The sequence below is a fragment of the Bombina bombina genome, chromosome 2, assembly GCF_027579735.1.
Source record: "Bombina bombina isolate aBomBom1 chromosome 2, aBomBom1.pri, whole genome shotgun sequence".
In the NCBI taxonomy this organism is placed as follows: Eukaryota; Metazoa; Chordata; class Amphibia; order Anura; family Bombinatoridae; genus Bombina; species Bombina bombina.
In genome coordinates, this window is record NC_069500.1 from 531,700,187 (window position 1) to 531,727,254 (window position 27,068).

The 27,068-nt window shown below is 41.8% G+C and overlaps 1 protein-coding gene across 2 annotated transcripts in view; it reads right to left on the bottom strand.

The window, feature by feature from the left end:
- IPO4 (importin 4) overlaps window positions 1-27,068 on the bottom strand; it is a 722,238-nt gene that overhangs the window by 495,876 nt on the left and 199,294 nt on the right. For both annotated transcript variants that reach the window (XM_053702364.1, XM_053702363.1), the window contains exons 15-16: window positions 23,135-23,245; window positions 3,483-3,596 (exon numbers count right to left, since the gene is read on the bottom strand). In XM_053702364.1, the coding sequence (XP_053558339.1) occupies window positions 3,483-3,596; window positions 23,135-23,245 (225 nt within the window). The remainder of the gene's footprint in view (window positions 1-3,482; window positions 3,597-23,134; window positions 23,246-27,068) is intronic.

Consider the following 27,068-nt stretch of genomic DNA (forward strand, 5'->3'; position numbering starts at 1 on the left):
TTTGGGGATTTTATCCCAAAACTCTAATCTGCCAGATGGCAAAGGGTACAATTTCTTAAACCTTGGAGAAGGAGTAAAAGAAGTACCAAGACTATTCCATTCCCTAGAAATTACTTCTGAAATAGCAGCAGGAACTGGAAAAACTTCTGGAATAACCACAGGAGGTTTAAAAACTGCATTTAAACGCTTAGTAGTTTTAATATCAAGAGGACTAGACTCCTCCATATCTAAATCAATCAACACTTCCTTAAGTAAAGAACGAATAAACTCCATCTTAAATAAATATGAAGATTTATCAGTGTCAATATCTGAGATAGAATCTTCTGAATCAGATAGATCCATATCAGAAATAGATAAGTCAGAATGATGGCGGTCATTTAAAAATTCATCTGAAATATGTGAAGTTTTAAAAGACCTCTTACGTTTAGCAGAAGGAGGAATAACAGACAGAGCCTTCCGAATAGATTTAGAAACAAATTCTTTAACATTAACAGGAACATCCTGAACATTAGATGTTGAAGGAACAACAACAGGTAATGGATTATTACTAATGGAAATACAATCTGCGTTTGAAAGCTTATCATGACAAGTATCACAAACAACAGCCGGAGGAACAGTTACCAAAAGTTTACAACAAATGCACTTAGCTTTGGTAGAACCGACATCAAGCAGCGTCTTTCCAGAAGTAGATTCTGATCCAGGGTCAGGTAGTGAAATCTTGCAATATGTAAAAGAAAAAACAACATATAAAGAAAAATTATCAAATTCCTTAAATGGCAGTTTCAGGAATGGGAAAAAATGCAAAATGAAACAAGCGTCTAGAAAACCAGAAGCAACTGAAAAGTGAGACTGAAATAGTGTGAAAAAAACTGGCGCCAGGAATGACGCCCATATTTTTGGCGCCAAGAATGACGCCCATATTTTTTGGCGCCAAAAAAACGTCTGCAATACACATACGTCAAAAATGACGCAATTACTATGACGCCAGAAATTACGAAATTTTTGCGCCAAAAAGTCTCGTGCCAAAAATGACACAATAAATAGAAGCATTTTCTGCACCCGCGAGCCTAACAGCCCGCAATTTTTTGAAAAAAAGTCAATTGAAAATTTAAGGTAAGAAAAAAGAAATTTAAATGCATTTTCCCAAAAAATGAAACTGACAGTATGAATGAAGGAATACTGATTATCCTGAATCATGGCAAATATAAGTTTAAACACATATATTTAGAACTTTACATATAAAGTGCCCAGCCATAGCTTTGAGTGTAATAAATAGAAATAAGACTTACTTACCCTAAGACACTCATCTACATAAAGTAGATAGCCAAACCAGTACTGAAACGAGAATCAGTAGAGGTAATGGTATATAAGAGTATATCGTCGATCTGAAAAGGGAGGTAGGAGAAGAAATCTCTACGACCGATAACAGGGAACCTATGAAATAGATCCCCTAGAGGAAGACCATTGTATTCAAATAGGCAATACTCTCTCACATCCCTCTGACATTCACTGCACTCTGAGAGGAAAACCGGGCTTCAGCCTGCTGCGAAGCGCATATCAACGTAGAATAAAGCACAAACTTACTTCACCACCTCCATGGGAGGCAAAGTTTGTAAAACTGAATTGTGGGTGTGGTGAGGGGTGTATTTATAGGCATTTTAAGGTTTGGGAAACTTTGCCCCTCCTGGTAGGAATGTATATCCCATACGTCACTAGCTCATGGACTCTTACATGAAAGAAAAGCCATTTTAAGGGCTATTGGTAGTTTAGTATTAGATTAGGGGGTGTTTTCATTTTGGGGGGGATTTTTTATTTTTATAGGGGAATTAGTTCAGGTTTAATTTTATTATTTTGGATAGCTTTGTTTGTTTTTTCTGTATTTTTACTTTTTCATTTTTTGTAGCTTGGGGGGTTACATTTTTAACACAGACTGCCCTCTGGGCAGGTTTATCAACTAATTTAATTATAACCCCTAGAAAGTAGACATGTACATTCAGATCCTTCATAAGGATCTGAATGCGGAAGTAAGCAACGGCTCATGCCCTTCAGATATTTTCGTAGCCGGACTGATACTGGATTTGCACACATCTTAATGTGGGGATCTTTTACAGGAATCAATCCGGAATCCATACAGAAGTCAGGTGACATTATTGGTGTAATGCAGGGATTTCCCTGACAGTAAGCCGGCGACGTAAGGCGTGTTTAAAGGGACACTGAACTAAAAAAAATGTATTTTATGATTCAGATGGAGCATGCAATTTTAAGCAACTTTCTAATTTACTCCTATTATCAATTATTCTTCGTTCTCTTGCTATCTTTATTTGAAAAATAAGGCATCTAAGCCAAGGAGCCAGCCAATGTTTGGTTCAGAACACTGGACTGCACTTGTTTATTGGTGGGTAAATTTATCCACCAATCAGCAAGAACAATGCAGGTTGTTCACCAAAAATGGGCCGGAATCTAAACTTACATTCTTGCTTTTCAAATAAAGATACCAAGAGAATGAAGACAATTTGATAATAGGAGTAAATTAGAAAATTGCTTAAAATTACATTCTCTATCTGAATCACGAAAGAAAAACAATTGGGTTCAGTCTCTCTTTAAGAGCTCATATTTAATGAGGGACCACTTGTCCCCACAACATGCAGTTGATCACCACTAGAAAACAGATAACTTCTATTTGCATGAGAAGTTAGCTATTATAGAGGCCCTATCTCCCTTTATTTGATTCAATTAGAGGGGTATGAGAGGTGTTTTGGATGGTTAAATTAAGAGGATGCTGTAAGTACCAGGGCACAAATAATTTTTTTAAGCACATGTTTTTCTTTTTTTAATTATAGACCTTTGCTCATTTAATAAAAAGAAAAGTATTTACCATCAGCTACATACCTATTTTATGAAATCTGTCTAATATAAGTCAGCATATTAGGTTCCTCATCAGTTAAACTGTAAATCAGCCCAGTCAAAACAAAGGCAATAAATAATTAAACTTTCATGATTCAAAGAATGCAATTTTAAGATTCTTTTCAACTGACTTGGTTTAAAAGTATAACTAGTTAGGATCAGGGGCAGCAATACACTACTGGGAGCAAGATGGGGACTGGTGGGTACACACATATGCCTCGTCATTGGTTCATGTGTTCAGCTAGGTCCCTGTAGTGAATTGCTGCTCTGAAGCTGATGTTATTTGTTTTAATTTCAACAACTTATTCAGCTAAGGGCTGAAGAAAAAGAGTACAATGTATAGCACTCATTACATCTATATAAATATCTCTTGCAAAATGTATCCAATACAAAAAAATTAAAACTTAACTTTTATTGCGTACAGTTAATATGAAAAGGAGAAGTAAGAATTTAAAAAAGCAAATGTATGTAGTATGTAGTAAATATCATACTTTTTAGAATCCCTATATTTGCAATATATCACTGCCATCAAGCTACATCCTACCAGCTCCCCAAGAATGATCTTTTGCCAGTCTCACCCAGACACTGGATCTGCACAGGTCTCCCTTTTTCATCAGACTGCATCAAATGAATTTTCAGAGATTCCATGATAGATGGGAAATATGGCCGTAATAATTCTTCTGCAGCATTAGCTAAGGAGAGAGGAAAATTTTAATTAGAGATAGAAGGGAAATGGAGCAGGTGGAAGCGATTTAGAAACAACAACAACAAAAAAAAAGGTTAAAAATATATGTCAAAGTGACATGAAGTTTGAGTGAAGATTGAAATTAAGGTAAATATCAAGTTGCAGAGTACAAAAATGAAACCCTTTGGACAAAATCAGAAAACATAAATTATGCTTACCTGATAATTTTATTTCCATCGTGGGGAGGAGAGTCCATGGCTTCATTCATTACTTTTGGGAAATAAGAAACTGGCCACCAGGAAGAGGCAAAGACACCCCACGCCAAAGGCTTAAATACCTCCCCCACTGCCCTCACCCCCAAGTCATTCTGCCGAGGGAACAAGGAACAGTAGGAGAAATATCAGGGTATAAATGGTGCCAGAAGATAAATTAAATTTAGGTCCGCCCACCGGAGTTACGGGCGGGAGCCGTCGACTCTCCTCCCCACGATGGAAATAAAATTATCAAGTAAGCATAATTTATGTTTTCCATCTAAAGGGGAGGAGGGTCCACGGCTTCATTGATTACTTTTGGGAAACATATACCCAAGCTTTAGAGGACACTGAATGAAACCGGGAGGGTAAAAATGCGGACCCTAATCTGAGGGCACCACAGCCTGTAAAACCTTTCTCCCCAAAACAGCATCCGCAGAAGAAATACTGTCAAATTTGTAAAACTTTGTAAAAGTGTGTAAGGAGGACCAGGTAGCTGCCTTAAAAATCTGCTCCTTAGAGGCCTTATTCTTGAAGGCCCAAGATGAAGCCACAGCTCTAGCTGAATGAGCCGTGATCCTCTGAGGTGGCTTATGTCCCACTGTCTCATAGGCCAAGTGAATCAAGCTCCTCAACCAAAAGGACAAAGAAATAGAAGAGGCCCTCTGCCCCTTGCGATTCCCGGAATACACCACAAAAAGAGCTGTAGACTGTCTGAAATCCTTCGTAGCTTGAAGATAGAACTTTAAGGCACGAACCACATCCAGATTATGAAGTAACCTCTCCTTAGAAGAAGAAGGGTTAGGAGACAAAGAAGGAACAATTATTTCCTGATTGATATTACGGTTAGACACCACCTTGGGAAGAAACCCCAAACCGGTGCGGGGAACAGCCTTATCCGTATGAAAGACCAGATAAGGAGGCTCGAATTGCAAGGCAGCCAGCTCAGATACCCTGCATGCTGATACAATGGCCAACAGAAAAACAGAATTTATGTTTACCTGATAAATTACTTTCTCCAACGGTGTGTCCGGTCCACGGCGTCATCCTTACTTGTGGGATATTCTCTTCCCCAACAGGAAATGGCAAAGAGCCCAGCAAAGCTGGTCACATGATCCCTCCTAGGCTCCGCCTACCCCAGTCATTCGACCGACGTTAAGGAGGAATATTTGCATAGGAGAAACCATATGATACCGTGGTGACTGTAGTTAAAGAAAATAATTTATCAGACCTGATTAAAAAACCAGGGCGGGCCGTGGACCGGACACACCGTTGGAGAAAGTAATTTATCAGGTAAACATAAATTCTGTTTTCTCCAACATAGGTGTGTCCGGTCCACGGCGTCATCCTTACTTGTGGGAACCAATACCAAAGCTTTAGGACACGGATGAAGGGAGGGAGCAAATCAGGTCACCTAAATGGAAGGCACCACGGCTTGCAAAACCTTTCTCCCAAAAAATAGCCTCAGAAGAAGCAAAAGTATCAAACTTGTAAAATTTGGTAAAAGTGTGCAGTGAAGACCAAGTCGCTGCCCTACATATCTGATCAACAGAAGCCTCGTTCTTGAAGGCCCATGTGGAAGCCACAGCCCTAGTGGAATGAGCTGTGATTCTTTCAGGAGGCTGCCGTCCGGCAGTCTCGTAAGCCAATCTGATGATGCTTTTAATCCAAAAAGAGAGAGAGGTAGAAGTTGCTTTTTGACCTCTCCTGTTACCAGAATAAACAACAAACAAGGAAGATGTTTGTCTAAAATCCTTTGTAGCATCTAAATAGAATTTTAGAGCGCGAACAACATCCAAATTGTGCAACAAACGTTCCTTCTTCGAAACTGGTTTCGGACACAAAGAAGGCACGACTATCTCCTGGTTAATGTTTTTGTTAGAAACAACTTTTGGAAGAAAACCAGGTTTAGTACGTAAAACCACCTTATCTGCATGGAACACCAGATAAGGAGGAGAACACTGCAGAGCAGATAATTCTGAAACTCTTCTAGCGGAAGAAATTGCAGCCAAAAACAAAACTTTCCAAGATAATAACTTAATATCAACGGAATGTAAGGGTTCAAACGGAACCCCCTGAAGAACTGAAAGAACTAAGTTGAGACTCCAAGGAGGAGTCAAAGGTTTGTAAACAGGCTTGATTCTAACCAGAGCCTGAACAAAGGCTTGAACATCTGGCACAGCTGCCAGCTCTTTGTGAAGTAACACAGACAAGGCAGAAATCTGTCCCTTCAAGGAACTTGCAGATAATCCTTTCTCCAATCCTTCTTGAAGAAAGGATAGAATCCTAGGAATCTTTACCTTGTCCCAAGGGAATCCTTTAGATTCACACCAACAGATATATTTTTTCCATATTTTGTGGTAAATTTTTCTAGTTACAGGCTTTCTGGCCTGAACAAGAGTATCAATAACAGAATCTGAGAACCCTCGCTTTGATAAGATCAAGCGTTCAATCTCCAAGCAGTCAGCTGGAGTAGGACCAGATTCGGATGTTCGAACGGACCTTGAACAAGAAGGTCTCGTCTCAAAGGTAGCTTCCATGGTGGAGCCGATGACATATTCACCAGATCTGCCTACCAAGTCCTGCGTGGTTACGCAGGAGCTATCAAGATCACCTACGCCCTCTCCTGATTGATCCTGGCTACCAGCCTGGGGATGAGAGGAAACGGCGGGAATACATAAGATAGGTTGAAGGTCCAAGGTGCTACTAGTGCATCTACTAGAGTCGCCTTGGGATCCCTGGATCTGGACCCGTAGCAAGGAACCTTGAAGTTCTGACGAGAGGCCATCAGATCCATGTCTGGAATGCCCCACAGTTGAGTGATTTGGGCAAAGATTTCCGGATGGAGTTCCCACACCCCCGGATGCAATGTCTGACGAATCAGAAAATCCGCTTCCCAAGTTTCCACTCCTGGGATGTGGATTGCAGACAGGTGGCAGGAGCGAGTCTCCGCCCATTGAATGATTTTGGTCACTTCTTCCATCGCCAGGGAACTCCTTGTTCCCCCCTGATGGTTGATGTACGCAACAGTCGTCATGTTGTCTGATTGAAACCGTATGAACTTGGCCCTCGCTAGCTGAGGCCAAGCCTTGAGAGCATTGAATATCGCTCTCAGTTCCAGAATATTTATCGGTAGAAGAGATTCTTCCCGAGACCAAAGACCCTGAGCTTTCAGGGATCCCCAGACCGCGCCCCAGCCCATCAGACTGGCGTCGGTCGTGACAATGACCCACTCTGGTCTGCGGGAGGTCACCCCTTGCGACAGGTTGTCCAGGGACAGCCACCAACGGAGTGAGTCTCTGGTCCTCTGATTTACTTGTATCTTCGGAGACAAGTCTGTATAGTCCCCATTCCACTGACTGAGCATACACAATTGAAATGGTCTTAGATGAATGCGCGCAAAAGGAACTATGTCCATTGCCGCTACCATCAAACCTATCACTTCCATGCACTGCGCTATGGAAGGAAGAGGAACGGAAGGAAGTATCCGACAAGAGTTTAGAAGTTTTGTTTTTCTGGTCTCTGTCAGAAAAATCCTCATTTCTAAGGAGTCTATTATTGTTCCCAAGAAGGGAACTCTTGTCGACGGAGATAGAGAACTCTTTTCCACGTTCACTTACCATCCGTGAGATCCGAGAAAGGCCAGGACTATGTCCGTGTGAGCCTTTGCTTGAGGAAGGGACGACGCTTGAATCAGAATGTCGTCCAAGTAAGGTACTACAGCAATGCCCCTTGGTCTTAGCACCGCCAGAAGGGACCCTAGTACCTTTGTGAAAATCCTTGGAACAGTGGCTAATCCGAAAGGAAGCGCCACGAACTGGTAATGCTTGTCCAGGAATGCGAACCTTAGGAACCGATGATGTTCCTTGTGGACAGGAATATGTAGATACGCATCCTTTAAATCCACCGTGGTCAAGAATTGACCTTCCTGGATGGAAGGATTGTTCGAATGGTTTCCATTTTAGACGATGGAACCTTGAGAAACTTGTTTAGGATCTTGAGATCTAAGATTGGTCTGAACGTTCCCTCTTTTTTGGGAACTACGAACAGATTGGAGTAGAACCCCATCCCTCGTTCTTTTAATGGAACAGGATGAATCACTTCCAGAAGATAACCTTGGAAGACTATTTCTAGCGCCCAAGGATCCAGAACATCTCTTGCCCAAGCCTGAGTGAAGAGAGAGAGTCTGCCCCCCACCAAATCCGGTCCCGGATCGGGGGCCCGCATCTCATGCTGTCTTGGGAGCAGTGGCAGGTTTCTTGGCCTGCTTTCCTTTGTTCCAGCCTTGCCTTGGTCTCCAGGCTGGACTGGCTTGAGAAGTATTACCCTCCTGCTTAGAGGACGTAGCACTTGGGGCTGGTCCGTTTCTGCGAAAGGGACGAAAATTAGGTTTATTTTTGGCCTTGAAAGACCTATTCTGAGGAAGGGCGTGGCCCTTGCCCCCAGTGATATCAGAGATAAACTCTTTCAAGTCAGGGCCAAACAGTGTTTTCCCCTTGAAAGGAATATCAAACAATTTGTTCTTGGAAGACGCATCCGCTGACCAAGATTTTAACCAAAGCGCTCTGCGCGCCACAATAGCAAACCCAGAATTTTTCGCCGCTAACCTAGCCAATTGCAAGGTGGCGTCTAGGGTGAAAGAATTAGCCAATTTAAGAGCACGAATTCTGTCCATAATCTCCTCATAAGAAGAAGAATTACTAATAATCGCCTTTTCTAGCTCATCGCACCAGAAACACGCGGCTGTAGTGACAGGGACAATGCATGCAATTGGTTGTAGAAGGTAACCTTGCTGAACAAACATCTTTTTTAGCAAACCTTCTAATTTTTTATCCATAGGATCTTGGAAAGCACAACTATCTTCTATGGGTATAGTGGTGCGCTTGTTTAGAGTAGAAACCGCCCCCTCGACCTTGGGGACTGTCTGCCATAAGTCCTTTCTGGGGTCGACTATAGGAAACAATTTTTTAAATATGGGGGGAGGTACGAAAGGTACACCGGGCCTGTCCCATTCTTTATTAACAATGTACGCCACCCGCTTGAGTATAGGAAAAGCTTCGGGGGGCCCCAGGGCCTCTAGGAACTTGTCCATTTTACATAGTGTTTCTGGAATGACCAGATAATCACAATCATCCAAATTGGATAACACCTCCTTAAGCAGAGCGCAGAGATGTTCCAACTTAAATTTAAAAGTAATCACATCAGGTTCAGCTTGTTGAGAAATTTTTCCTGAATCTGAAATTTCTCCCTCAGACAAAACCTCCCTGGCCCCCTCAGACTGGTGTAGGGGCCCTTCAGAAACAATATCATCAGCGTCCTCATGCTCTTCAGTATTTTCTAAAACAGAGCAGTCGCGCTTTCGCTGATAAGTGGGCATATTGGCTAAAATGTTTTGATAGAATTATCCATTACAGCCGTTAATTGTTGCATAGTAAGGAGTATTGGCGCGCTAGATGTACTAGGGGCCTCCTGTATGGGCAAAACTGGTGTAGACGAAGGAGGGGATGATGCAGTACCATGCTTACTCCCCTCACTTGAGGAATCATCTTGGGCATCATTTTTACTAAATTTTTTATGACATAAATCACATCTATTTAAATGAGAAGGAACCTTGGCTTCCCCACAGTCAGAACACAATCTATCTGGTAGTTCAGACATGTTAAACAGGCATAAACTTGATAACAAAGCACAAAAAACGTTTTAAAATAAAACCGTTACTGTCACTTTAAATTTTAAACTGAACACACTTTATTACTGCAATTGCGAAAAAGTATGAAGGAATTGTTCAAAATTCACCAAAATTTCACCACAGTGTCTTAAAGCCTTAAAAGTATTGCACACCAAATTTGGAAGCTTTAACCCTTAAAATAACGGAACCGGAGCCGTTTTTATATTTAACCCCTTTACAGTCCCTGGAATCTGCTTTGCTGAGACCCAACCAAGCCCAAAGGGGAATACGATACCAAATAATGCCTTCAGAAAGACTTTTCTATGTATCAGAGCTCCACACACATGCAGCTGCATGTCATGCTGTTCTCAAAAACAAGTGCGCCATACCGGCGCGAAAATGAGGCTCTGACTATGATTAGGGAAAACCCCAATAGAATAAAGTGTCTAAAACAGTGCCTGCCGATATTATTTTACAAAAAAAAAATACCCAGATTAAATGATTCCTCAAGGCTAAATATGTGTAAATATGATCGATTTAGCCCAGAAAATGTCTACAGTCTTAATAAGCCCTTGTGAAGCCCTTATTTACTGTGTGAATAAAATGGCTTACCGGATCCCATAGGGAAAATGACAGCTTCCAGCATTACATCGTCTTGTTAGAATGTGTCATACCTCAAGCAGCAAAAGACTGCTCACTGTTCCCCCAACTGAAGTTAATTCCTCTCAACAGTCCTGTGTGGAACAGCCATGGATTTTAGTAACGGTTGCTAAAATCATTTTCCTCATACAAACAGAAATCTTCATCTCTTTTCTGTTTCAGAGTAAATAGTACATACCAGCACTATTTTAAAATAACAAACTCTTGATTGAATAATAAAAACTACAGTTAAACACTAAAAAACTCTAAGCCATCTCCGTGGAGATGTTGCCTGTACAACGGCAAAGAGAATGACTGGGGTAGGCGGAGCCTAGGAGGGATCATGTGACCAGCTTTGCTGGGCTCTTTGCCATTTCCTGTTGGGGAAGAGAATATCCCACAAGTAAGGATGACGCCGTGGACCGGACACACCTATGTTGGAGAAACATAATTTATGTAAGAACTTACCTGATAAATTCATTTCTTTCATATTAGCAAGAGTCCATGAGCTAGTGACGTATGGGATATACATTCCTACCAGGAGGGGCAAAGTTTCCCAAACCTCAAAATGCCTACAAATACACCCCTCGCCACACCCACAAATCAGTTTAACGAATAGCCAAGAAGTGGGGTGATAAGAAAAAAGTGTGAAAGCATAAAAAATAAGGAATTGGAATAATTGTGCTTTATACAAAAAAATCATAACCACCACAAAAAGGGTGGGCCTCATGGACTCTTGCTAATATGAAAGAAATGAATTTATCAGGTCCATGAGCTAGTGACGTATGGGATAATGACTACCCAAGATGTGGATCTTTCCACGCAAGAGTCACTAGAGAGGGAGGGAAAAAATAAAGACAGCCAATTCCGCTGAAAAATAATCCACACCCAAAATAAAGTTTAAATTGAAAAAATAAGCAGAAGATTCAAACTGAAACAGCTGCCTGAAGTACTTTTCTACCAAAAACAGCTTCAGAAGAAGAAAACACATCAAAATGGTAGAATTTAGTAAAGGTATGCAAAGAAGACCAAGTTGCTGCTTTGCAAATCTGATCAACCGAAGCTTCATTCCTAAACGCCCAGGAAGTAGAAACTGACCTAGTAGAATGAGCTGTAATCCTTTGAGGCGGAGTTTTACCCGACTCGACATAAGCATGATGAATTAAAGATTTCAACCAAGATGCCAAAGAAATGGCAGAGGCCTTCTGACCTTTCCTAGAACCGGAAAAGATAACAAATAGACTAGAAGTCTTTCGGAAAGTCTTAGTAGCTTCAACATAATATTTTAAAGCTCTAACTACATCTAAAGAATGCAATGATTTCTCCTTAGAATTCTTAGGATTAGGACATAATGAAGGAACCACAATTTCTCTACTAATGTTGTTGGAATTCACAACCTTAGGTAAAAATTCAAAAGAAGTTCGCAACACCGTCTTATCCTGGTGAAAAATCAGAAAAGGAGACTCACAAGAAAGAGCAGATAATTCAGAAACTCTTCTGGCAGAAGAGATGGCCAAAAGGAACAAAACTTTCCAAGAAAGTAATTTAATATCCAATGAATGCATAGGTTCAAACGGAGGAGCTTGAAGAGCCCCCAGAACCAAATTCAAACTCCAAGGAGGAGAAATTGACTTAATAACAGGTTTTATACGAACCAAAGCTTGTACAAAACAATGAATATCAGGAAGATTAGCAATCTTTCTGTGAAAAAGAACAGAAAGAGCAGAGATTTGTCCTTTCAAGGAACTTGCAGACAAACCTTTATCCAAACCATCCTGAAGAAACTGTAAAATTCTCGGAATTCTAAAAGAATGCCAGGAAAAATGATGAGAAAGACACCAAGAAATATAAGTCTTCCAGACTCTATAATATATCTCCCTAGATACGGATTTACGAGCCTGTAACATAGTATTAATCACAGAGTCAGAGAAACTTCTTTGACTAAGAATCAAGCGTTCAATCTCCATACCTTTAAGTTTAAGGATTTGAGATCCTGATGGAAAAAAGGACCTTGCGACAGAAGGTCTGGTCTTAACGGAAGAGTCCACGGTTGGCAAAAGGCCATCCGGACAAGATCCGCATACCAAAACTTGTGAGGCCATGCTGGAGCTACCAGCAGAACAAACGAGCATTCCTTCAGAATCTTGGAGATCACTCTTGGAAGAAGAACTAGAGGCGGAAAGATATAGGCAGGATGATACTTCCAAGGAAGTGACAATGCATCCACTGCTTCCGCTTGAGGATCCCTGGATCTGGACAGATACCTGGGAAGTTTCTTGTTTAGATGAGAGGCCATCAGATCTATTTCTGGAAGTCCCCACATTTGAACAATCTGAAGAAATACCTCTGGGTGAAGAGACCATTCGCCCGGATGCAACGTTTGGCGACTGAGATAATCCGCTTCCCAATTGTCTATACCTGGGATATAAACCGCAGAAATTAGACAGGAGCTGGATTCCGCCCAAACCAGAATTCGAGATACTTCTTTCATAGCTAGAGGACTGTGAGTCCCTCCTTGATGATTGATGTATGCCACAGTTGTGACATTGTCTGTCTGAAAACAAATGAACGATTCTCTCTTTAGAAGAGGCCAAGACTGAAGAGCTCTGAAAATTGCACGGAGTTCCAAAATATTTATCGGTAATCTCACCTCCTGAGATTCCCAAACCCCTTGTGCCGTCAGAGACCCCCACACAGCTCCCCAACCCGTAAGACTTGCATCTGTTGAAATTACAGTCCAGGTCGGAAGAACAAAAGAAGCCCCCTGAACTAAACGATGGTGATCTGTCCACCACGTCAGAGAGTGTCGTACAATCGGTTTTAAAGATATTAATTGAGATATCTTTGTGTAATCCCTGCACCATTGGTTCAGCATACAGAGCTGAAGAGGTCGCATGTGAAAACGAGCAAAGGGGATCGCGTCCGATGCAGCAGTCATAAGACCTAGAATTTCCATGCATAAGGCTACCGAAGGGAATGATTGTGACTGAAGGTTTCGACAAGCTGATATCAATTTTAGACGTCTCTTGTCTGTCAAAGAGAGAGTCATGGACACTGAATCTATCTGGAAACCCAAAAAGGTTACCCTTGTCTGAGGAATCAATGAACTTTTTAGTAAATTGATCCTCCAACCATGATCTTGAAGAAACAACACAAGTCGATTCGTATGATATTCTGCTAAATGTGAAGACTGAGCAAGTACCAAGATATCGTCCAAATAAGGAAATACCACAATACCCTGTTCTCTGATTACAGACAGAAGGGCACCGAGAACCTTTGTAAAAATTCTTGGAGCTGTTGCTAGGCCAAACGGCAGAGCCACAAACTGGTAATGCTTGTCTAGGAAAGAGAATCTCAGAAACCGATAGTGATCTGGATGAATCGGAATATGCAGATATGCATCCTGTAAATCTATTGTAGACATATAATGCCCTTGCTGAACAAAAGGCAGGATAGTCCTTACAGATACCATTTTGAATGTTGGTATCCTTACATAACGATTCAATATTTTTAGATCCAGAACTGGTCTGAAGGAATTCTCCTTCTTTGGTACAATGAAGAGATTTGAATAAAACCCCAGCCCCTGTTCCAGAACTGGAACTGGCATAATTACTCCAGACAACTCTAGATCTGAAACACATTTCAGAAATGCTTGAGCCTTCGCTGGATTTACTGGGACACGGGAAAGAAAAAATCTCTTTGCAGGAGGTCTTATCTTGAAACCAATTCTGTACCCTTCTGAAACAATGTTCTGAATCCAAAGATTGTGAACGGAATTGATCCAAATTTCTTTGAAAAAACGTAATCTGCCCCCTACCAGCTGAGCTGGAATGAGGGCCGCACCTTCATGTGGACTTAGGAGCTGGCTTTGCTTTTCTAAAAGGCTTGGATTTATTCCAGACTGGAGAAGGTTTCCAAACTGATACCGCTCCTGAGGATGAAGGATCAGGCTTTTGTTCCTTGTTGTGACGAAAGGAACGAAAACAATTATTAGACCTGAATTTACCCTTAGATTTTTTATCCTGCGGTAAAAAAGTTCCTTTCCCTCCAGTAACAGTTGAGATAATAGAATCCAACTGAGAACCAAATAATTTATTACCCTGGAAAGAAAGGGAAAGCAGAGTAGACTTAGAAGACATATCAGCATTCCAAGTTTTAAGCCATAAAGCTCTTCTAGCTAAAATAGCTAGAGACATATACCTGACATCAACTCTAATGATATCAAAGATGGCATCACAAATAAAATTATTAGCATGCTGAAGAAGAAGAATAATGCTATGAGAATTATGATCTGTTACTTGTTGCGCTAAAGCTTCCAACCAAAAAGTTGAAGCTGCAGCAACATCCGCCAAAGATATAGCAGGTCTAAGAAGATTACCTGAACACAAATAAGCTTTTCTTAGAAAGGATTCAATTTTCCTATCTAAAGGATCCTTAAAGGAAGTACCATCTGCCGTAGGAATAGTAGTACGCTTAGCAAGAATAGAGACAGCCCCATCAACCTTAGGGATTTTGTCCCAAAACTCTAATCTGTCAGATGGCACAGGATATAATTGCTTAAAACGTTTAGAAGGAGTAAATGAATTACCCAAATTATTCCATTCCCTGGAAATTACTTCAGAAATAGCACCAGGAACAGGAAAAACTTCTGGAATAACTACAGGAGATTTAAAGACCTTATCTAAACGCTTAGATTTAGTATCAAGAGGACCAGAATCCTCAATTTCTAATGCAATTAGGACTTCTTTAAGTAAAGAACGAATAAATTCCATTTTAAATAAATATGAAGATTTATCAGCATCAACCTCTGAGACAGAATCCTCTGAACCAGAGGAACCATTATCAGAATCAGAATGATGATGTTCATTTAAAAATTCATCTGGATAATGAGAAGTTTTAAAAGACTTTTTATGTTTACTAGAAGGAGGAATAACAGACATAGCCTTCTTAATGGATTCAGAAACAAAATCTCTTATGTTATCAGGAACACTCTGAGTATTAGATGTTGACGGAACAGCAACAGGTAATGGAACTTTACTAAAGGAAATATTATCTGCATTAACAAGTTTGTCATGACATTCAATACAAACAACAGCTGGAGGAACAGCTACCAAGAGTTTACAGCAGATACACTTAGCTTTGGTAGCTCCAGCACCAGGCAGCGATTTTCCTGAAGTATCTTCTGACTCAGTTGCAACGTAGGACATCTTGCAATATGTAATAGAAAAAACAACATATAAAGCAAAATTGATCAAATTCCTTAAATGACAGTTTCAGGAATGGGAAAAAATGCCAGTGAACAAGCTTCTAGCAACCAGAAGCAATAAATAATGAGACTTAAATAATGTAGAGACAAAAGTGGCGCCCATATTTTTTTAGAGCCAAATACGACGCCCACATTATTTGGCGCCTAAATGCTTTTGGCGCCAAAAATGACGCCACATCCGGAACGCCAACACTTTTGGCGCAAAAGAACGTCAAAAATGACGCAACTTCCGGCGACACGTATGACGCCGGAAACAGAAAAAAAAATTTGCGCCAAAAAAGTCCGCGCCAAGAATGACGCAATAAAATGAAGCATTTTCAGCCCCCGCGAGCCTAACAGCCCACAGGAAAAAAGTCAAATTTTAAGGTAAGAAAAAAATGATTGATTCAAATGCATTATCCCAAATATGAAACTGACTGTCTGAAATAAGGAATGTTGAACATCCTGAGTCAAGGCAAATAAATGTTTGAATACATATATTTAGAACTTTATAAAAAAGTGCCCAACCATAGCTTAGAGTGTCACAGAAAATAAGACTTACTTACCCCAGGACACTCATCTACATGTTGTAGAAAGCCAAACCAGTACTGAAACGAAAATCAGCAGAGGTAATGGTATATATATATAAGAGTATATCGTCGATCTGAAAAGGGAGGTAAGAGATGAATCTCTACGACCGATAACAGAGAACCTATGAAATAGACCCCGTAGAAGGAGATCATTGAATTCAAATAGGCAATACTCTCCTCACATCCCTCTGACATTCACTGCACGCTGAGAGGAAAACCGGGCTCCAACTTGATGCGGAGCGCATATCAACGTAGAATCTAGCACAAACTTACTTCACCACCTCCATAGGAGGCAAAGTTTGTAAAACTGATTTGTGGGTGTGGTGAGGGGTGTATTTGTAGGCATTTTGAGGTTTGGGAAACTTTGCCCCTCCTGGTAGGAATGTATATCCCATACGTCACTAGCTCATGGACTCTTGCTAATTACATGAAAGAAAGCAAACCGTCCAGGACAGAATCTTAATGTCGATAGAATGCATAGGCTCAAACGGAACCCTCTGCAATACCTTAAAGGGACAGTCTACACCAGAATTGTTATTGTTTTAAAAGATAGATAATCCCTTTTTTACCCATTCCCCAGTTTTGCATAACCAACACAGTTATATTTATATATTTTTTACCTCTGTGATTATCTTGTATCTGAGCCTCTGCAAACTGACCCTTTTTCAGTTCTTTTGACAGACTTGCAGTTTAGCCAATCAGTGATAGCTCCCAGGTAACTTCACGTGCATGAGCACAGTGTTATCTATATGAAATTCATGAACTAACATCATACTTAAGAGGCGGCCTTCAAGGTCTAAGAAATTAGCATATGAACCTCCTAGGTTAAGCTTTCAACTAAGAATACCAAGCAAAATTGGTGATAAAAGTAAATTGGAAAATTGTTTAAAATTACATGCCCTATCTGAATCATGAAAGTTTATTTTGGACTAGACTGTCACTTTAAGGACCAAGTTTAAGCTCCATGGGGGAGCAGACTGTCTAAAGACAGGTCTGATTCTAGACAGAGTCTGAACAAAAGATTGAATGTCAGGAAGCTCAGCGAGTCTCCTGTGCAACAAGACTGATAAAGCCAAAATTTGTTCCTTTAAAGAACTGGTGTCAAGAACCTTCTCGAAACCTTCTTGGAGAAAGGACAGAATCCTGGATACCTTCACCTTATGCCAAGGATATCCATGTTTCTCACACCAGGACAAGTAAGTCCTTCACACCTTATGGTAGATGCAACGAGTGACTGGCTTTCTTGCCTGTACTAGAGTGTCAATCACACTTTCAGAAAAACCTCTCTTGGCTAAGACTAAGCGTTCAATCTCCACGCAGTCAGCCTCAGAGAAACGAGATTTTGATGTTGAAAAGGACACTGTTCCAGCAGATCCCTGCAACAGGGTAACCACCATGGTGGAGAGGATGACATCCCTACCAGATCTGTAAACCACGTCCTCCGCGGCCATGAAGGAGCAATCAGGATGGCTGAAGCTCGCGCCTGCTTGATGCCTGCCACTACCCGAGGTAGAAGTGGTAACGGTGGAAAAATGTAAGCTAGGCTGAATCCCCAAGGCACCACTAAGGCATCTATCAGATCTGCCTGGGGATACCTCAACCTCGACCCGTATCGAGGTAGCTTGCAATTGAGTCTGGACACCATGAGATCTATCTCCGGCGTTCCCCATTTGAGACAAATCTCCGCAAACACTTCAGGGTGAAGAGACAATTCCCCCGGATGGAAGGATTGCCTTTTGAGAAAGTCCGCTTCCCAGTTGTCAACACTTGGAATGTGAATCGCTGAGAGAGAACAGCTGTGGGACTCCGCCCACTCCAATATCCGAGACACCTCCCTCATTGCTAGGGAGCTCCTCGTTCCCCCCTGGTGGTTGATGTAAGCCACCGAGGTAATGTTGTCGGTCTGGAATCTGATGAAGCTAAATGACCCCAGAGGAGGCCACGCCCTCAGAGCATTGTAGATTGCTCGAAGTTCCAGAATATTTATCGGAAGAAGAGACTTCTACCGGGTCCATTTTCCTTGTGCCATTCTGGCGCCCCAAACAGCTCCCCATCCTGCCAGACTTGCGTCCGTGGTCACAATCTCCCAGGACGGTCTCAGGACAGATCCACCAAGATAGGGAGTCCCTGGTCCGAGCATCCATGAATATCCGCTGTGATAGATCTGAATGATCGCCGTTCCACTGTCTCAAAATGCACAATTGAAGAGGTCTGAGATGGAACCTGGCGAAAGGGATGACGTCTATGCTGGTAACCATGAGCCCAATCATTTCCATACACTGAGCAACCGAAGGGCTTGAGTAAGACTGAAGGGCAAGACAGGTGGATGCAATCTTCCTGCGTCGTTGATCTGTGAGAAATATTTTCATGGACATAGAGTCTATTATCGTGCTTATGAACTCCACCCTGTTGCTGGGAACCAGGGAACTCTTTCCTGAGTTGATCTTCCAACTGTGAGATTGAAGCAATAAAAGAATATCCCTCGAACGATCCTTTGCGAGGCTGATCGACGGTGCCTGGACTAGGATTTCGTCCAAATAGGGCGCCACAGCGATGCCCCTGGATCTGGCCACTGCAAGTAGCACCCCCAGAACCTTGGTGAAGACTTTCGGGGCCGTCGCCAGGCCAAAGGGAAGGGCCACAAACTGGAAGTGTTGGTCCAGAAATGCAAATCTTAGGAACTTGAAGTGGTCTCTGTGAATTGGAACATGAAGGTAAGCATCCTTCAAGTCCATTGTCGTCATGAACTGTCCCTCTTGAACTAGGGGCAGAATAGATCTGATCGTTTCCATTTTTAACTATGAAACAGTCAGAAACTTGTTTAAACACTTTGGGTCCAGAATCGTGAGGAACGTGCCCTCCTTCTTTGGAACCACAAAGAGATTTGAACAGTACCCTAGACTCCTTTCTGTTCAGGGTACTGGTACGATAAAACCTAGAGAGGAGAGATCTCTCACACAATCTATAAAGGCCTCTCTCCTTTTCGGTCTTGAAGACAGGTTTGACAGGAGGAATCTGCCCCTGGGCGGATGGGATTTGAACCGTAACCTGTAACCCTGGGCGACAACCTCCAGAACCCAAGGGTCCTGAACTTCCTGCAACTAGGTTTCAGAGAAGAGAGACAATCTGCCCCCTACTTGGTCCGGAGACCGGTCGGGGGCCGCCCCTTCATGATGATTTAGTCTCAGCGGGCTTCATGTTCTGCTTGGACTTGTTCCAAGACTGAACAGACTTCCAAGTTCCCTTGGACTGATCCGCTTTTGCGGCGGGCTGTTGACGCTAGGCCTAGTCCGTGCGAAAGGGGCAAAAAGTAGATCCTTTAGGCTTCGCCTTCTTACCCTGCGGTAGGAACGTTCCCTTGCCTCCCGTAACCGTGGATATGATTGAATCCAATCCTGGACCGAACAGAATCTTTCCTTGAAAAGGCAGGAACAACAGCCTCAACTTAGAGGTCATGTCCGCTGACCAAGACCTTAGCCACAGAATCCTGCGAGCTAAAACGGAGAATCCTGAAACCTTTGCGTTCAGGCAAATAATTTGCATATTGGCATCACAAATTAAAGAATTGGTGACCTTCAACGCCTTATTCTTATCCTGTATCTCGTCGATGAAAGTCTCCCTCGTGACCATGTCACACAGGGATTCACACCAATATGTTGCAGCTCCTGCAGGCCGCTGCCGGTTGAAAAACAAACACCGTGTGTTGAAACATTTTCCTTAACATGTTTTACAACTTTTTATCCATGGGCTCCTTAAACAACGAACTATCCTCGAGAGGAATAGTCGTCCGCTTCACGAGCGTAGAGGTGGCACCATCCACCTTAGGGACAGTCCCCCACTGCTCGAGCTGAGAGACCAGGACGGGGAACAGTTTCTTAAAGGAAGAAGAAGGGGAAAGGAAGAACCCAATCGCTCCCATTCATTCTTAATAATATTAGCCATTTTAACAGGAACCGGGACGGTCTGGAGCACCACCCTGTCCTCATAAACCTTGCCAAGCTTAGGAATCGAAGGTTGCTCCGGAAGCTTCGGTTCCCGGGACCTCCAGAGTAGCAAGCACTTGCTTCAGCAAAAAGCGCAAATTCTCCTATCCTAAACCTAAAGTCAGACTCCTCTGCTGCCCAAGGATGAGATGACACAGACCCAGAAGGAGCCTCCTCCGAAGAGTCGGAGTGGGTCTAGTCATCGTATAACGCCTCTGATATTTCCATAGGCGTAGACAACCCCTGGGCCAGGCCGCCATGGTACGCCCTACGCTTGCGCTTAGCAGAACGTGGTAAGGCATGGATCACTTTTGATACCGCTGTTTGCAGTTGATCCGCAAAATCTGACGGCCAACAAATCTCTCCCGTAGGAGTCATTGTTGGACCCTGGGGTGCTGCATGTGCACTCAGAGATGAAAGCAGAGAACGCACCTCACGGGACGGGGAGCCCTCAGAGGTGGACGGCTCAGTAGTACTAGACATTCCTTTAGTTTTAGATGTCGTAACTTTATCAAGGCATGTGGAACATAGTTGAGAAGGCTGATCTACAAGAACCTCCTTACAATAAACACAGGAATGAAACTTTGTTAAAGAGGGAGTACCCTCTAACGCGTCAGAATCCTCCATAGCTTGCGCTTTTATTATGGACTAGACTAGCTTAAAAAATTGGCACCTTTATATCTCCAATGGCCGGGGCACTCACCACCTCCTATGACCCGGACTACAGAAACCGTTTTGTCTCCTATGCCGCTGATCAACAGAGGAAGTGAAACTCACACCCGGTCACCTGGGATGCCTCGCAGGACCGCCCCTGCACTAAGGAGAAAACGCGCCAATTACTTACGGAAGTCAACCTGAAGTTTCACCATTGCCAGAGCCACATCTCGCACATAACGCAGCAATAACACAATAAACAATATTTTGTATAAAAAACCCTGTTCAATAATCCCCTCACTAGGAATATTAACCCTTGATTCCATAAGATAAAAGGCGCCACACTGTGACCCTGTCGTCTGTGTTATCATTATGTATAAAAAATGAAACGATCTTACCAAAATCAATGCCACGGAACAGGAACACGGCCCTTCAAGTGTGACAGGTAGAAGCATCGCTCCTGACATGGACTTGAGTGCAGAAAGCAGGCAGCGAAACTCGACAACACTGATTGCTTGTGGAGTTGTTAATATAAGTCAGGATGGTTTCACAGGAAGATTCTCCCTGCATCTCCGGAATCTAACTTTCATCCAGGCTCTCACTAAGAGGCTGACAGGACTACTTAAAACTCCAGTCCCATTCCAAAGAGTACTACCCTTCATAAGAGACTACTCCGAATCTTCGGCACTTCTCTGTCATCCTCCTGTGACGAAAGTTAAAGAATGACTGGGGGATGAGGGGAGTGGGGGAGGTATTTAAGCCTTTGGCTGGGGTGTCTTTGCCTCCTCCTGGTGGCCAGGTTCTTATTTCCCAAAAGTAATGAATAAAGCTGTGAACTCTCCTCCCCCTTTTTTTTTTACACAATTACTGGAGCTATTTTAATATTAAATGTATATGGCATCTGGCCTTTTTAATATGGAGAAACAACTTACAAAGGTTTTTTTGGGAGGCAAAGCCTCAAATATACAACTCAAGTTAGTCTGTGCAAACAAAATCTATTTGGAGAAAGGTTTTAACCCAGAAATAGCTTCAAGACAAAAGCCAAAGCATTATTATTAAAAAAGAAAACAATAACAAAATACTGTGCAAATCAGGGAAGGACTTAATATGGTTCTACAAAAAAAGTGTAAAGAAATTAAGAACTAATCTGTTACAATCCTATTGATGTATCTTATAAAGGCAAGATAAATAAGAAAACGTGTTTTGTAAGACCTTCATACCAAATGCACTGCTCTCGCTTCATGACAAGCCCAGGAAGCTTGTACCAGAATGGTGGATAAAAAAACAAAAAACAAAAAACATCCAGGATTCATTAGTAGTTTGCAAAAATATCTGGGTTCTGATGATATCAAGTCTGTGGAGAAGACTCTTAAAAAATCATTGGATTTGTTGATAGAAATTGGTCAAAATAAAGGAATGAAAATCACAGGATTCATATTCCCAGGATTGTTATTCAGCACAAAACAAGGGTGAGTCTTAAAAAATAACCTTATTCTGATAGAAAAAATAGATAAGGAATGAATGAACACAAAGAAGACACCCAAACACTGTAGACAAAGACAAAGACACAATCAGAATAGTCTTAAAAGCATCACATACTCATTCATCAACGGTTCAAAATGTAATAGAGAACATGAAGAACCTGTAGAAATATGTATTGTAAGACATGGGGTATTTAGAAGCTGCAAGGCAAAAAGTCTAACTTCACTACATCATAAGCTGCCCCACATTTAAATATGTTCGCTGTAATTTACATACCTGAAACACAGAATCAGCTCTCTGTATTAAATCACCATAATACAATAATCAGTAATGAACTTGAGAAGGAAACAGTTTAACACTGTGTTGCCAAACCTGTATTCTTCTCCAGTCCTTTACTGGTTATTGTGCTGTACTTAGACGCCAAATATTATGGACACACCTTCTTGTTCTGTAAAAATTAGAAGCTCATTTCAGTAAAACAGACAGGTAAGCTGAAGAAGTTATTTTGGGCCAAGCAGGATCACAAAAACTAGCTTTTTTCTCTCTGGTTGCTTGGGGGAGCAAAGCGACCAGAAGAGAAATTTAAACCTTCACAGAATTATCACTCTATCCCTTTGAGAAAACTGTTCTGAGTGAGGTCAAAATGCTTTTTTTTCACCTCCAAGCAAAATCAATTCTACAAGCTCATGCAAAGTTACACCGGTTAATCCTACACGGGAAAACAGAGGATTGATGCTATGAGGAAGAATGATATACACAGCTAAGGGGTGCCTGAATATATGTTAAAATGTGGGTGTGATAGAAACAGTGCAAATCATCAAATGCTAAAATGGCAAAAAAGGTGTGAGTAGGAAGAAAAGCAGGCATAAAGAACATAAAAAGGCAAAAGCACAGCAAAAATTAAGAAAGAAAGGTAACTTTTCCACCAGGAAAAGGTGAGCTAAACTAAAGGGGGGAAGGGGAGAAAGACATAAATATTTCAAATCAAGAAAGCACCAAGAGAAAGACAGAAGGCAAATATTTTCACCCTTACCAATGGCACCCAGTAAACTCACAGCCAGCTCCTTCATTCTGTTATTAGAATTACCCAGAGATACCAATATCAGCTCCATAAGAGTGGGAATGTAGGGCTCTATGTTATTGCCTGGAAAATAACAAAATATTAGCATAAACATAATTGCATACATATTCAGATCTACTACTCCTTGCACTTGTATTGAAATGATAAGAATCATGTGTGCTCTGCATGCTGTGCAGAACGAGTGGTTACTCCACTTGATGTAGGTACCCGTGTACATCAAGTGGAGTAACCACTCGTTCTGCACAGAAGCCCCCTTTATCCTTAGGCCTAGAGGCGGAAGCCTCAGGAGGGGTAGGGGCAAAAAGAAAAAATCAACAGAAACAGAAAAAGATACAATAATTTACAATTTAAGTACACGCCCACTTACCACTGACGAAGTAAAAGTGCTTGATAAAGGTTTGTCTTTTGTGCCTACCCCCCCACCCCCCCATGTGATCTTTTTGATCTTTATGTGGACATGGATAGGTTCCAAAGACAACTCAAGCTAAAAGATTACTTCAAGGATAAGGGTGACTATACACCCAAACCGTTTAAAGCTATGAGCACGTTTGAACCCCCTAACACCCATCCCGCTATAAAAACATTCTATCAGATATGTACTACAACTCTCTCAGAATTACACAAAACTATTCCATCATATAGAGATAACTTGATGGTAGCGAGAGGCAAGCATTGAAATCCCTATCTACTGATAGGGATATAGTCATCAGGCCAGCGGACAAGGGGGGTGCCACAGTGATATTGGATTACACCCAATATAGGGGTGAGGCATTTAGACAACTTCATGACACATCTACTTATCGCCCATTACCTTCTAACCCTACTAGAACCTTTAAAAAGCAAATTGATGAATTCCTATGTTTGGCACATCAGGCAGGCATCATAGATGACGATGCATTTGGTTTTTTGACTGTGGAACAACCGATAAGTCCAATTTTATATCTACTACCCAAGATTCATAAATCATTGGAGAACCCCCTGGTAGACCTATAGTGTCGGCCAGAGGGTCACTTATGCAACCATTAGCTGAAAACATAGATTTTTTTCTCCAACCGGTGGTACAGAATACACAGTCACACTTAAAGGAATCATTTGAACTAATCAATTTTCTAAAATGTATTGAGGACATTTGCCCCAACGAAATCTTGGTCACCATGGATGTGGTGAGTCTATATACCGTAATACCCCATGTTCATGGGATAGATATGGTAAGACAACTTCTAATTGATAATCCCCTGTATATAGGGCCCCCAATTGAATTTCTTCTTCACCTGTTGGAGTTCTGCCTGGAGAAAAATTATTTTTGTTTTGAGAATGAATATTTTCTTCAGGTTATGGGCACTGCGATGGGGTCGAATATGGCCCCATCCTATGCTAACATTTATATGTCTATGTACGAGCAATTTAACATTTTCTCCAGGCAGAACCCCATTAAATTTTACCGCCGGTATATAGATGATGTCTTTTTGATTTGGGGTGACAGCATTGAGAGTTTGATTAAATGGGTCAATGGGTTGAATGCCCTCAAGTCCAATATCAAGTTTAAAATGGAACACAATATTGACAAAATCCTGAATGGATGTAAACTGCATACAACTTTGTTCCACAAAGCTACTGATAAAAACTCGATCCTACATTACGGTAGTTTTCATCTGAAATTCCAAAGAAATGGTGTCAGCTGCTCTCAGCTCCTGCGGGTCGTCCGCAACCATACGGACGACTTCCGCAAAAAAGAACAATTACTTGAAATGTCCCAAAAATTTCTGGAGAGGGGATATCCGTCCACCCTGATAGGCCAACAATGCCTTGAAGCTAACAATTGGACACAAGATTCTGTAACTACAAGAAAAGCTGCGGTGGAATCACCCAAGCGGCTGAACTTCCTGACTACTTACACCCCAGGCTCTCAACTTGTTCATACTACTATCAAGAAGAACTGGATGATGCTATCTAAGGATACGAGCCTCCCCTTTATGGATACTCCTATACCACATTTGGTATATAGGAGAGCTAACCTGAGGGATTTATTGGTGCTCAATGATCCGATACACTGTTAAGATAAACAGACGTGGCTCCCTAGAGGTAAACCTGGATGCTACAAATGTGGCAATTGTGTAACATGTAATAGCCTGATTGCTGGAAATTCATTTCAACATCCACACATGAACAGACGATTCGCAATTAAGCATAGACTCACATGTACTTCAGAATTTGTCATCTATGCCATCATCTGTCCATGTTCAAGATACTACATTGGTAAGACGGTGACGTCGTTCAGGGAACGTCTGGCAAACCACAAATCAGCTATTCGCGAGGCTCTTGATAAAAGACGTTCAGAGCAGCCTGTTGCACGTCACTTCTTATCTGCAGGACATACTGTATCCTCTCTACGAACAATGCTTATTGATCATGTGCCCCGCCATAAGCGTGGGGGTGACAGAGGACAGGAACTACTGAGGTTAGAGGCACGTTGGATAATCACCCTGGATACAGTGGCCCCTAGGGGTCTCAATACAAATATTGATTTTGGCTGCTGCTATAAAGTCAGATAAGCCGCATACATTGGGAGTCGTCCTGTTTCTGTTTCTACCTATTCCTTGTGTGCATGATGCACCTGTACAACAGTCTCTTAGAATTGGATGTTTGGGGTCCTTTCCCCTTTATTAGACTTTCAATGTCTTGATACTTTTGAGTATAGATGGCAGTGTTAGTGGTAATGTTGATTCAAACATAAAGTAAATCTTTGGTAAATTATGTTTATAATAGTAGATATCGTTTATTCTGTACATATAAATGTTTGCTTGTGGCCCGTTATTTGGCCTCACTATGTATCTCTCGCCTGTCAGCTGCGCTTCTATGTCTCCACCCACTGCACCCGCCGATTGGAGTACAACTATTGTTGTTTTCTATCTCCATGGCACCCAGGGCTTCTGCTGTTGTTCTAAGCATAGGAGGCATGATGACGTCATTCCGCGCCTTACTCGATCAGCTGTGCTTGTGCCGAGTCCGGTCTTTTGCGCACATGTTTGTGGGTGTGTGACTGATGTGCGGTCTGATTGGTGAGTTCACTGGGATGGGTGGGTATTTAGACTAGAGCTTGTGTTCTGTATGTCATGTTCGGTTATACTACCATTGAAAAAGGCTCCTGTGCGAGTCGAAACATCTGGTTTCTCTTCGTTGACATCATTAAACAGATTGCTACAAAGCCTGCTGTGCCTGCTGTGTTTTGAGTCATATGATACCACGGAGACTGTCCGTAGGATTCAACACATCTTTTGCTGTATGCTTTATTTGTGGCAGAGCACCGGGTGGCTGGTTTGATCAAAGTGTGTGCCGTCTCAACTGGGAAGTTTATGTATATATATATATATATATATATATATATATATATATATATATATATATATATATATATAAAATTCCAGAAATAAGAAGGCACTCTCCGGTGATTCCTGGAATTTATATTGTGCCTGCAGTGCACTCTGGACGTTGCAGCTTGGGAGTGAGTGCTTGTTCCTGCATTGAACTATATATATTTATTATGTGTATAGACAATTAGGGCCAAACATCTGACTTTTAAACAGTCAGTCTGAAGTAATGTGAAGTAATTGCTGCTTTGACAGGGCTTTCAGTGCACGCAAAACCTGCAGAAACAGAATTTATGCTTACCTGATAAATTACTTTCTCCAACGGTGTGTCCGGTCCACGGCGTCATCCTTACTTGTGGGATATTCTCTTCCCCAACAGGAAATGGCAAAGAGTCCCAGCAAAGCTGGTCACATGATCCCTCCTAGGCTCCGCCCACCCCAGTCATTCGACCGACGGACAGGAGGAAATATATATAGGAGAAATCATATGATACCGTGGTGACTGTAGTTAGAGAAAA